Genomic DNA, 13733 nt, shown 5'->3' on the forward strand with positions numbered 1-13733 from the left:
AGGAGGGTGAAGATTTTGACTGTGTAATCATATAGTATATTTCCCTGTAACACAGAGTCTGGGATGCAGATAGGGGATTTGCAAGTGGTGCCCTTCTCATCTCAGTTACTTCTGTTCTTCCCCTCTTGCCTGCCTGTTTTTCTTTCCCTTCCAGTTTGCCCCAATTTTATCTGTTTCCTCAAGTTTCTTATCCATGGTTCCAACTCATCCTCACTTCTAGTTCTTTTCCATACTTGATAAGATTTGATGGTTTTAAACTATTCTTTTCCTATTTAAAAATATCTAATTATGTAGTCCTTTACCATGATTTAATGCTTTTGGATTATTTGGAAAGATTATTAATTGCAGTAGTAGCCTGGTAATATCATAGTTTGTCTTCCCTTTTTGATTGATTGATTGATTGATTGATTTTTACCTGCCTCCTTAGTTCCATTTACTCCCAAGTGCTCTAGAAACCTGAGGCATTTGTTATAAAGGTCTGTACAACTGATATTAATTGTATGAAAACTGTTGTCTGCTTTCCTTTTGTTTTTGTTGTTTATCCTCTTTTCACTAGACCTAGTGTGTTCCTTGGTAAGAGGGGTCATGTATTTGTTTAACTAGTTCTCTGATATGCTTCCAGAATTTTCCTAATGCCTGACATGAGGCTTTTTTGTTCAGCTGATTTTCGTAGAATAAACACATGAATATTTCCCCAGTGCTTAGTTTAGACCTTTACTTAGAGTAGGTATTCCAAGAATTAGCCAGGCATACTGCGTTTAGTTTTTTTACAATAATAGTTTTCATACAACTGAGCTAATATTGGCATGTTCAAATATATTGGCTTATGATGCCAAATACACACATATATGCATATGTGTGCATGTCTTTAGGTCTCAGATGTGAAGACTACTTTCTGAACATCTGTAATGCACACTTCACGGTCTGTTTGTCATTTTTGTGTATGAAGTTTCAAGTTCTTTGTTCTCTTTTTCACAGTAAATGTTCTCTGTTTGCCTTTTCCACTGAGAGTGGTCTGGGGATTTTTCTAGTTTTTATTCTAAAAAGATCTCTTAATATACCATTTCCTAACATCTTTTGTTGTGTAATATTTGAACAAAAGGGCAGCATGTTGTAATCAAAATAATCTGCACGATTATTTTCCACTGCATTGCTGTTGTTCTGGTGTCCTTGAATCTGTGCTGCTGTTTGACTCCTCCCTTCTGCTTTACAGCTTTATTTTCATGTAAGTTTTTACTGCTTTTATGAGGCTGAATCCAGTGTCTGTAGATGTCCTTTGTTGATATTTACTCACATCTAATGTAGGTTTAGGCGTAGACTTTGTCTATTATTGAAATATTATGGAAATATTTGCAAAATGATCTAATGAACTTTTTTATACCCACCACTCATTTTGCCATGTAATTCAGTCCCTCCCTTCCCTCTCACCCCTTTCCATGTTTGTACACACACACCTATGTGTACGCACATACACATACGTGCATACCTGCATACGTATGTGTATGTCTGCACATGTGTATTTATTTACAGTTACACTTGAGGCCCTTTGTATATCCATTGTTAATCTCATTTTCCTTTCTCCGGGAATAGCTTCTGTCATTTTGGCTTCTGTCATTTTGGGAGTGCTTCTTTTTATAACAGAGTGGGTAGCAATGGCTAGGTGATGTTGGTACTTCCAAACCAACTCTAGCTTTTAGTCACGTCACAATAAAAACTATGCTGTTAATCAAAGAGTTAATTAATTCTGCCTTTCTCTTAGAGTTCCATATGGGAAATCTGAAGAAACTATATCTCAGAAGCTTGCATTAGTCTATTAAACTAGTTCGTTAAATCACTAAAGAGAAGCCAGTTTATTGAGAATCACTAGCCCTTAATTTTTTTCTTTTAACCAAGAAGGAGTGGTTTCTAATCTGATAGATACTTCTAATAAAGCACTATTATTGTCTCTAAAACTAAAAAAATAAGTCTGAGGGAGGGGATGTTGTTCTTACACTTGTCACAAAGTTAGTGTGGTAGGTCACCATAGAGGGCTCAGGAAACGTGGGTTAAAGGAGTCAGAATCATCGAAGAAGCATTTCATTTATTTTGGTGTGCTTCCATCCCCCAAACCTTGACTGAAGTGTTGGTAGGGAATCTGCTCAACTTCGAAGATTTTTTAAAACATGTAAACCACAGCAGTCTCAGACTTTGTGATCTTAGGGCCCCTTCTCACTTGTAAATATTATTAAGGATTCCTAGAGCTTTTGTTTGTGTGGGTTATGTCTTTTGACGTTTCTCATCTGAAAAATTAATACTGAGAAGTTTATAAATATCTATTAATTCATTTAAAAATAACAGACCTATTATACCTTAACATACGTATATTTTTTAATGAAAAGTAACTTTTCCAAAACAAAATTTACTGAGAAGAGGGATTGTTTTACATTTTACATTTTCTTTAATGTTTGGTTTAACAGTTCAGTAAGAGACGGCTGACTTTCATATCTGCTCCTGTGTGCTGTCCAGTGCAGTATCACATATCATACAGCTTTTACACTTGCGGGAGAACTTAAAGCACAAAATGCATAGATTATTTCAGCATTGTCATGAAAATGGTTTTGACTTCATAGATTCCCTATTGTCATCAAATCTAAGATAATTAGTTAATTCTTCAGCGAGAGATCCATGTTAAAGGTAAAATTAATTTTATTTCATATGTTAATTGAAAGAAATATTTAACAGTGAAAGTGATTTGGTAAGTTTATTTCCCATGTGAAAAAATAGTCCTCAGTTTAAGACCAAAGATTCTCTTTCCCTCCTTTTTAATGTTGCTTTAGCATTTTAATTAGTTGTGAGTTTTAAATATAACCAATGTGGTATAAGTCCAACATTTGTCCTTATCCTCATGGCATAGTTACCAATGATTATATACAGTAAAGCGTTCATTGAATATTACTAATGTGACAACAATTGTTTCCTTTTAAAGCATCAAAATTTTGAAGAGCAAATGCAAGGCATGAAGACCCAGCTAATTCAGCTAAGTACCTTACTTCGGTTGTTGGACAGTGGATTTTGCAGTTACTTAGGTAAGTTTAGTGAATCAAAACTCTACCCAGCAAATTTTAGGGTAATACTCAAAGGGAAAAAATGTAGAGAACTCTTAAAGACATATACAGCCTGCCAGTGTTGCCTGGGCTTCTCTGAGGACTAAAAGTGTGGGATCAAACTGTAAATAGTTGTAAATGCTATGTAAGTAGTTGCCAGAGGTGGCAAATTCAAGTTTTGCTTTTGAAACTTCATGGGAAAAAATTTTTTTAACAAATATTTTTCTATCCATAGTTGTTTAAATCTGCAGATATGGAGGGTTGACTGTATTTGTTCTTATGTGATGGTTTCTTTTAAAGAAGTTAGCCTGCAATTTGAGTTGTTTCCTTGAATTAGTAGAAGGCAATTACATTTATAGGACTTTTAATAGCCTAAGATGAACAGAAAAATTTGAGTTTGAAATAGTTTATTGTATTCTGAGATAATTAGCATAAGAGTAAGCCATATATAAGTATTTCTTTTTTCTTTCTGTAGAATCCCAGGACTCTGGATACCTTTATTTCTGCTTCAGGTGGCTTTTAATCAGATTTAAAAGGGAATTTAGTTTTCTAGATATTCTCCGATTATGGGAGGTAAGTTCTTAAATTATTATTAAAATATAATATTTATTGAAATAAACATTTGTATCTATAAATAGATTGTAATATCCCGACTGGAATTTCTAAAGCAGTGTTGTTCTGAAATCCTGGTGGTTTGTGGTCTCTCCTTAAAAATTAACAATCTTGAACTGAATGTCTGGTCTTTGGAGCTTTTTTCTGTAAATCAAACCCTTGGGGCCAGTAGGTTTCCCAGAACCAGTTCTGTGGACCATTTGTGCCTGTGTTCTTTCCTTGGGAGACGGGACTTCATGTGAGGCTCGGCCACATTCTGGTGTAGCTTCGTGCAGAGTTAAGGAAGTTTTGTCAGGCCGGTCCTTAGAGATAGCGCTTTATTTGCCGTCTGAAGCATTGGGAGGGAACTGACTTGTGTTTGGCTTTTTTTTTTTTTCTAAAGAAATTTGAGTGAGAGCAAAATACGAAGAATAATATAACACACATCCCACTATTCACACTTAACATATGTAAACATTTTGCCTTGCTTACTTCTAGTTTTTTCTCTTTCTTTCCAAGAAAAAAACATTTAAGGATATAGCTCACATCTTTGCTCACCACCCCAAGCCCCATTTTCCTCTTTCCACTCTAAGCGATACCCATCATCATGTTTTTGGTGTATATTGTTTTATTCCATTTTGCACCCAGGGCACTGCTTGATGAAAAACAAAATTACTACTTTCTTCTCACGTATCTGTTAATTGTTAACAGACGGATGAGCTTTTGAAATAGAATATTGGTAAAACAACTGATTGCTACCTTATCTTTATACAAATGAAGATGACAGAAATTTTCCCAAAGAATTGGGAGAATAATCCATTTGGATAATGAAAGCCTTAGTCTACACTGGAACGCCAGTGCCCTCCGAGGCTGTTACAGGTGGAGTCAATTCCTGTGCTCCTGGTGACTGTGCTCCCATTAGAGGAGGTGATGCACTGACTTATGGGGCATCACTTCCTTTGTTTGACATTAGAAGAAAAGCTCATATGTTCTCAACCTAGAATCGTATTTTAAAGCTTATCAGTTTTGTTAAATTAGTATTTCAACTTCTTTTTTTAAAGTTACCACGTAGCTGGAATAATTTCTTAATCTGTGTTTACCAATAAATTGGAACTTTTAATGGAACCTTTGAGAGTAATTACATTGTAATTAAACTTTCAAAAATTGGATTTAGTATGAAAAGTATCCAACTTGATTTATTTTTGGTGAAAGAAGAAAAAATATTTCAGGTGTGCTTTAATAGCATTGTTTACACGAGTTTTTGATTTTTCTAGGAAAGGTATTATTAGGTACATTAACCAGGGGGAAATTAAGACCTTCAGCTTTAGGACATTACCTATACTTAAGGAACTTAGGAAGAAGTGCAGCTATTGATAAAATATTTTATGCATTTGGGTATAAATTTGGGGTGGTCCATTCAGTTTTTGTCATAATCAGGAATACTCTGAGTTCATTACATAGTATGATGTTTAGAAATTGGAGCTACCTCTGGGTGTTTTTTATTCCATGTAATGTACAAGTGCATCTTTACTTCCAGAATTTAGCACTACCCACCACTCTTCCTCCACGAGACTGAAGGTTACTTAAAAGTGAAAAACTTTTAAGTAAAGGGTCAGAAAAATATTGAAAATGCCTCTAACCCTTACACCTTAACCTCTTGGCTGTGGCTCCTTAATTCATGCCATTTATCTTACTGGCTAGACTCAGTGTTACTGTAGTTACCTAAGGAGCCACATTTGGAATTCATTGTATTCACATAATGTTACACGTAATGTTAGTTATTTCGCAGGTAAAGGTGAGACTTCCCTTCCCCACACCTCATTTCACTTAACTAGAAAAAGAGTGGACTCTCCCATCTAGACAGCTTCTGCATTGCATAGAAGGCATTTAGAGGTCAGCACTGTATCTGTGAAGAGAGCATTTTAGAATTGGTATAGTTTACTAAACAGGTGTTCTATTTTTTATAGGTGATGTGGACTGAACTACCATGTAAAAATTTCCATCTTCTTCTCTGTTGTGCTATTCTGGAATCAGAAAAGCAGCAAATAATGGAAAAGCATTATGGCTTTAATGAAATACTTAAGGTAGTGATTCCTTTAATTTAGATTTTAATATTTTGACTCTTTCCTCCTTTTGGTGGGACTGATGTACAAAACATTCCTTTGGAGCATTACCGAAGCCCCTGAGTAACTTAAATTTTACCAATAACAGTACCAGGACTGGCTCTCTGAGAAGGACAGTCCAATAAGTACATATTGGCTACTTATTTTTCCTAGCTAATTAGGAAGAAAAGGAAATTCAACTAATGCTCTTTTCTGTAGTTTAGTTTTCTAAAAAAAATGTCTTTTGCTTATAACTTTGACATAGTAGACTTGGGACAACTGCTGGATTTAATGTTCCATAAGCTTATTAACTGTTTTAGATTTAAAACTTGAAATGATGTAATGAAAGACATATTAAATTTCTTGTTTACTTGTAGTATATATTTTTATTTTAAGGATTTTTGTCTACAGTGTAATATAAGTAATAAATTGTATAGTAGAACATACTAGTGTTTCAGTTTCAATCATCATTTTATTTTATTGATTTATTTTAGCATATCAATGAATTGTCCATGAAAATTGATGTGGAAGATATACTGTGCAAGGCAGAAGCAATTTCTCTACAGATGGTAAAATGCAAGGTATCTATACAGTGTTTTAAGTAATTGCTGGGTTTTTTGTTTTGTGTTTTTCATGGGTTAAGGTCAAAAAAGAATTTTTCTTTTTAGAAGTAATAGATGGCAGCAAGTTGAAGGCAGACACAAAGCATTAGCTAGTGTCTGTTTAGCATTGTAGATTTACAGCACTTAATTGGAAACAGTTGATTAATTATGGCTAGACAGGAAACATATAATAATGCAGAATTACAAAAGTAATGAAAACACTTCTGCAGCAACCAAAGAGGCTGTAGAACTTAAGCATTGATACATTACCCAATTAAATCAGTGACTACAGAGTAGGACTTCGTATTCGATATATAGTATCTCCAAGTAAAGACAGATGCTAATCAGAAATAATTAAGTGAATAGTACTTGGTCTGTGTCTTTACATTTGTATCGGTCAAGCTCTTAATTATCTCAAAAACAAGCCATATTTGATGTATTATATTCTCAGTTTAAACCAAAGGATTATACTTTTGATGTATGTTGATTTTCATATTTTTTAGAGAATTCTTGCTTGGTCTTTGTATCATTTGTTCATGGTTCCAAATATTTACAGTGGCTCATTTCTACAGGTATTTGATAGCTGTTCTGTTCAAAACTGTCAGTAAGATACTTCTTATGTTTAAGAAGCTTCTGTGTCTTGAGAGAGAAAGATGATGTAAATGAGAATGAAATAAATGCAAAATATTAGAAAACAATATGTTTGTGGGAGTAGTGGGGTGGAGTGGAGAGTGGCTAATTCAGAATAGAAGGTCCGAGAGCCACTTACTAAAAGAGTGCTTAGGACTTCATTTGGAGTGGAGAAGGAAGGTTTGAGAGGGTGCAGAACGATTGTACTGTTAAAACAAACGCTCTGATGTAGTCTTAAACAGAAGTGTTAATTTGTGATTACTTTCCCTCTATGGTGAATGACAGATTTGTGTTTGATTTTTCTTATTCAGGAGTTGCCTCAAGCAGTTTGTGAGATCCTGGGGCTTCAGGACAGTGAAATTACAACACCGGATTCAGACACCGGTGAAGATGAAAATGTTGGCATGGCTAATTGTCTGACACCTGCGTTTCAGAGTAACTCCTTGTCTGTACTTGCCACCAGTGGAGCCAGAGATGACAGCCCAACAGAGATACCAGTGTCCCCAAGTGTCAGCAGATTAACACCTGCATGATCACTCTTCTTGCTTAATTTTTGAAGAGACACTTTGTTGAACTTTTTTTAAAGTACTTGAAAGGTGGAAATTTGAAATCTCGGTATTGATCATGCTTTAAGGTTTATGGAAAGAGTGTACTGATGTTCTTGCATTAAAGCTTTACAAAGATTTAAACTAATTATTTTTGTAGTTACTTCTACCAAATAGCCTTTCCTTTTCAGTAACATTCCTTAGTATTTTTATAGCTCAGTACATTTTATTTTCTTGCTGAAAACTGGAATTGGATAAATATTACAAGTGGATGAGTTGGAAATTATGCACTTTGAAAAACATTCACTTTGTTTACTCCAAGTTTAATGGGTTTGGATTTGATTAAATTAAATGTTTGGGCCTTCTATACCATTCTAAGCTGAGAAGTAGATTGTTACCCAGTGACAAATGTTTACAACAGTACTCAGCTTAAATATTTATGCTGGTGGAATGTGATTTGGACATTTTCATCAATGCAATTTAATGTGTAGATAAGGAGCTATTTCAACCATAATAAGTGGATTGGCAGTATATTTTTTACATTGAACTTTCCTTCACTTGTATATAAAGACTGTATAAGTACTTATTTATGAGTATAAGAAAGGATAGGCATATTTTCTTTAACTGAATAAACTTGACTATTGATTTATATAACCTGATTTCACAAAGTTAATACATAGCTTCAATATGAGATCTTTTTCAAAACTATTTTCTTAACGAAACATTATTTCATGAGACTACATTCAACCCTGTACCTGGTGTAATTTTCAAGTTAACTGCTTGTAGCCTCACTTTGCTAATAATGTTTATTATCTTTCTTAATGATGCATTAACTGATTAATCAGGTCTTTAAATTTTTATAAAATACTCTTTACAAAAAGCTTATGTCAAATATTTCAGTATACTATCACGAGTCTCAAAGTAACGCTTTTTTGTATATGAACGAAGCAGTTGTCTTTACCATGCAGTGTTGCATGATTTTAAGTTATGTGGAATTAACAGAACTGATTCCGTTTTAATTGTGATTTGTTAACTTCTGTACATATCATTAAAATAAATTTGAAGTTGATGTAATGTTTTCAGTTAAATTACACTTAGAAATAATCTGCTAGTTCTTCATCAGAAGAAAAAAAATCCAGTATGGACCCCAGTCTTACATTTTTAGGTGAGTGAAACAACCATTTGTGAATGAGTTGGGGAAATGAGCAAAAAACATGACCCTTCATATAACTGAAGAACATGTTTCATTAGCGTGAAATTGGGCGTGGTGTTATCCTTGGAGGATGTAATTACCTGAATCAGTAAAGCAGCTTCCTACAATTGATGTTGATAATGTAAAATAAAAGTTACGTAGTTCTCAAATGGTCTGGTAGATAGACTTTTTTTTTTTTTTCCAGAAAGCTAGAGAACCAAATGAACTTTTTTTCTTGCTTGAGCATTAACTGACAATCATGGCAGTAGAACCATTAGATTGTAGCTTTTAATATCATATGTATGTTATCTTTCATCAGTTAATAATGAGTAAGCCTATTCAGAGAAAAAGAAAAAAAGTGAACTGATCAAAAACTCGGCATCTCCAGCCTTTCATTTCCTGCTGTTCAGGAAATTGCTGAGAACATCTTGATGTCTTTCTTGTCCTTCCTGGACAGGGTTTTTTGGGAGTTTTTCTACTATGTAACATATAATATCTACTTTAGAGTTTTAAAAGAATCTTAATACATTTAGTAAGTTGAACTTTTGTCAAGTTTCATTATTAAAGCTACTGTTAAAATGTTTTTACCAAACAGTCTTGAATTTCTTTTTAGCCTGTTTTTTATATGGAAGTGATAATAATATAGTGGTAGGGAAAGTCTTCACTTAATCAGAGTTATTGCAGACTCTTGCAAAATTCAGTTAGCAAAGACCGTGTAAACTTGATCTGTTGATATTGCTACAGTAGGTTCAGGTAAATGTCTTAGTCTAACTTTTTAAAGATTTGTTTATTTCAGTTCTTCACAAATGTAAAATATTACGTGCTATAGTATGTGATAATTTAAAGTTAAAATTCAAGTAATTTGGTTGTAGAAAGTATTTTCAGTTCTGTTAGGAGTCCACAGGAAACCTTTCTGTATTGAAGAATCATCTCTGTTTTGATTGTTTCGTGTGTCTAGGATTCTTCATCTCTTTATAATGTTAGAAACTTTCGTGTCGGTAACGACTAAAGCTTTTTTGAGTGAGGAAAACAGCCTTTTGGGATAGATAGTGATTCTTGCTAAACCTGACATTTCCAAAGGTTTTTATGAATGCCAACTAATTCCTAGGGGAACTTGATATAATTATGCCCATTATTAATGATAGCTTGTATAAAGTAACCCAAAATGTTTATTGAAGAACCCAGAACTTCACCTTAGTGTGCAATTATGTGATAAGGTAACGTTATTCCAGCTTGGGGTTTCAGAAGATGCATGAACCTCTTACTGTGTTTGAAGTCTTGTGTGCATACATGTGTATCTGGTGGAGAGATCATATAGTTTTTCAAAAGCTTCTCTGATTTTCCCCAAAAGTGGAGAATAATTGTTACAAATTATATAATGTGAGGATAATAATGTAATTTGACCCATGCTAGTGGTTTTATGTGCATAACTCCGTTAATTAAAGTATCTTCAGAGTGCTCATTTCCACTTCTTGATTTGTATTGTCAAAATACATGTCCAGGCTCTACTTCAGATCTACAGAATCAGAATTTTTGGAAATGAGGTCAAGGACTCTGTTCTACAGGCACCCAGGTGGATCCTGAGCCTCTCTGAAGTCAGAGAACTGGCCTTGTATATTGAGTTCATGGCTTACCATGTTGACTTATGGTCAGGTAGACAAGTCCCTAAGTTTTTAAAATGTAGTTCCTTGATGTTCTAAGCTGGATTTGCCCTAGTTCTGGTCACCATTTTTTATAAAAAGTGATGACAGTCCTCTTAGCATATTTTATTGTAGGTTTCTCCCTCCGTTCTTAGATTTTGAAGACAAACTTTCAGTGTCATTTTATTTCTGAATATGAAACAGGATTAACTTTGAAATGAACCTGAACGGTTTCCATCAGTATCTAATGTTGTTACTAGATCATAAACATCTGAACTTGTAATGTGCACACTGCCATTTGAATGATGCAGTGTATTTGCCTGTTCTCCCCTTGGGTCCTTTAATATGGGGGTTTTAAGTTGTAGATTTTTGAGGGTTATTCTGATTATAAATATTTTTCTCGGTGTCATGTAAGTAGACTCCTGTTTTTCAGGCTATCCATCTTAGAGAAAAACAGGGTGTTGTCCTCAGATGCAAAGGTGGGGCGGAGTAGGACAGTGAGACTGGCCGTACCCTGTGACTTTTTGGATATCCGTGCAGTCTTTTAGCCCATGGGAACCTGTGTTGTTAACAAACTCACTGTAAAGAAAAACTGCGATCAAAGTTTCTTTCTAAGAGCTGTCGGGAATCAGAAATACCCTGTTTTCCTCATGTTCAATCCCTGAGTTAGAATTGGAATGTTAGAACAGTAGGTCAGCTGTTAAACATGCATCCTCAAATACCTACACGGTATGTTGCTCCTTGCATCTCTATGTGGAAAAGTAGACAAAATGAAAAGTACAAATTCCAGTAAGCTTGGCTGTGATCAATGAGCAGCCCCGTTGTCTTTCAGCCGTTTTAATTAAGAAGACTTATTAACTGCAGAGATGGGTTTTTGTTGTGAGCCAATAGTAGGTATCTCCAACACCACACTAGTCTGGAGGCACAAGACCCAGTGGGTTAGCAGACTGCTTGAAAAACACCACTAGAGCTGTTTACAGGTTGCTTTCGATGTTGTGTGGCCTGATTGTACATCTCTGTCCCATAGGTGCCACAGGCTCACTTTGCAAAGCAAATTGTTCTCCAGTGGAGAAGCTGTCAAGGTACTTGTGAGCGCTTAGCATTTACACTGCGTGCCCCTGTCCCTGTCTGGCACAGTTTGCAGGAAACATCCAAAGCAAATTTGGGTCACATGCTTTCTGTTAACTGAGTCAAGGGTTAAATGAGCCAAATAGAGTGCTGACTAGGAAGTCGTTAGCAGTTAACAGCATCTAACCCAAATAGACGATGTAAAGACTAAATCGTTAACTTTTCTGAGTGAAATTAAGTTCTTTCATTTTTTTATACTCTTAATAGGAGTTAAGCTATTACAGGTGCACAGATGCTCCTGTCCCCTCCTTCCCCGCTTGTGGGTGTAAAGAAGTTAACTCTAAAACCACTTCTGTTAAATTCCTCAATTTAAATGCAGCTTCTGACGAGAGCGGGTGCATTCAGTGGGGTGTGGCCGTAGACTAGATGCGATCTCTGAATAACTTTGGGACAAATGACTGTTCTCTTTGGTTTACAGAGCTTTGAAGGATTCTGTATGTAGGCCAGTGGACAGCCCAAATGAGGGGGAACCCAGTCATCAGAACCATCAGGTTCTCACTAGCTTCCTTCACATCCTGTTGTTTCCCAAACAAGCCTTTTAAGTTTCTGCTTAGTATGACTTGTCCCAAAGTTTCATTGATTGTGAAGATTGAGGGGAAAATAATCACTTTCATTGTTTCGTGTCTAAGAAGAGTGACAAACCCTGGCTTCGTAAACTCCAGCTTACAGAATGGATGGGTTAGTCTTGAAAGAGACATATCTTTTCTTAGGGAAGGAATTTAAGGAATAAGAACGTATCAGCTGAGGTCCAGTGGACTGAATGCAGGTGGCAGAACCCTGGAGCCACAGCCCAGAATCGTTTTTCCTGATCTATTCCTCTGTTCCTAACAGGACTGTAACTGAATCATTCCAGCCATGAGAACTCACCCCCCGCCTCCTCTTTATTTTTTTTCCTTTAATACTTGTAGAGGAGGAAATTCTTTGCCACAGAAATTCTCATTTACTTTTGGTTACTCTCCCAATGTGACTTTGCGATGCTTTTCATATGTCTGGGTTTGCTGAGTTTTCTGTATCTGAAACTGTAGTTCAGAATTAGACAGAAAAAGGTATGTTTAGAAGAGTGGGATTTTATTCTGTGAGAGGGCTGGGTAATTATGAGCATTTTATTTGTTCGCTTCACAGTGTGGAGGGGACCTATGACAGGCCTGGCCTTGGTTTAAGGGGTCCCTCTTATTTTAACTGCTTTCCTAAGTTTCCTAGGTTTCCCTTAAGGACTCACGTGGTCTGAGAGCATCACTATGGATTAAAAAAAAAAAAACATATATATATACACACAATCTTTGTTAAACTTGCTTTTAAAAACCTTGGAAGTCTGGTGGTAGAGCACATGCTTAGCGTACACGAGGTCCTGGGTTCGATCCTCAGTACCTCCTCTAAAAATAAATAAACCTAATTACCACCCCCCAAACAAAAACCTTGGAAGTTTTGTGTGCCTTCTTTTTTCTTCTTGTTTTCTTATTTATCTGCTACTACTGACTTAGTTTCTTGGTCACAATTTAGAGTTACATAATATGTAAACACGAATAATAGGAGTTGTTTTGATTGGTGCTTCTGGACAAATCGTACAGCTTGCTTGAGGCATTGGTTTTCTCAAGGAGTTCAGGGTGGCTTGCGGGGGTGTAGGTACTTGGATCACCTTGTGACGTGCTTTCTGTTCTTGCCACGGACATGGAGTTTATCCTGCAAAACTCTGGGAGACACATGTCAGGGAAAATTCACACTGGATTGTTCATACTAGAAGACGTCCACTGCATTCACGAACGTAAAACAGAAGAGGTAAACTATTTGGGTAAAAGCCCAGGTTTTGGAGTCAGGTAGTCGCGGATTTGAGACCTGACGCCCAGTTGTTTCTTGGTTTTGTGACCATGATGATTCTCTAAGAGCCCTCAGTTTCACACCTGTAGGTGGATAATACCTACCCCAGTCGCGAGGAGTAAATGGAATACACGTAAAATGTTTATTACAGTGCCTGGCATGATTAAGCGTTAATGAACTCTATCATTATTATCTGACAGCAAGCAAAAATACACCACCACAGACCATTTTTGTTCTTAGAGCTACGCAGTCTACTTTTACTCACAAAAACATGGTGCCTTGGGGCACCATTTGGTTTGTTTTCCATCGGCTGAGGTCAAACTGAACTGTGTGTTCCGGTTTCATCTGAGCCTTTGCCTCACTGACCCCAGAAGAAAATCACTGTCTCCTTTGTGCTTTAGTTTA

General features: G+C 35.9%; 1 protein-coding gene across 2 annotated transcripts in view; it reads left to right on the forward strand.

The window, feature by feature from the left end:
* TBC1D15 (TBC1 domain family member 15) overlaps positions 1–8627 on the forward strand; it is a 60475-nt gene extending 51848 nt beyond the window's left edge. For both annotated transcript variants that reach the window (XM_010988217.3, XM_010988218.3), the window contains 5 exons: positions 2966–3065; positions 3559–3656; positions 5642–5758; positions 6271–6357; positions 7320–8627. In XM_010988217.3, coding sequence (XP_010986519.3) covers positions 2966–3065; positions 3559–3656; positions 5642–5758; positions 6271–6357; positions 7320–7541 — 624 coding nt within the window. In that variant the 3' untranslated portion in view covers positions 7542–8627. The remainder of the gene's footprint in view (positions 1–2965; positions 3066–3558; positions 3657–5641; positions 5759–6270; positions 6358–7319) is intronic.
* The last annotated feature ends 5106 nt before the right edge of the window (positions 8628–13733 follow it).

This window comes from Camelus dromedarius, chromosome 11, assembly GCF_036321535.1.
Source record: "Camelus dromedarius isolate mCamDro1 chromosome 11, mCamDro1.pat, whole genome shotgun sequence".
NCBI classification, from domain to species: Eukaryota; Metazoa; Chordata; class Mammalia; order Artiodactyla; family Camelidae; genus Camelus; species Camelus dromedarius.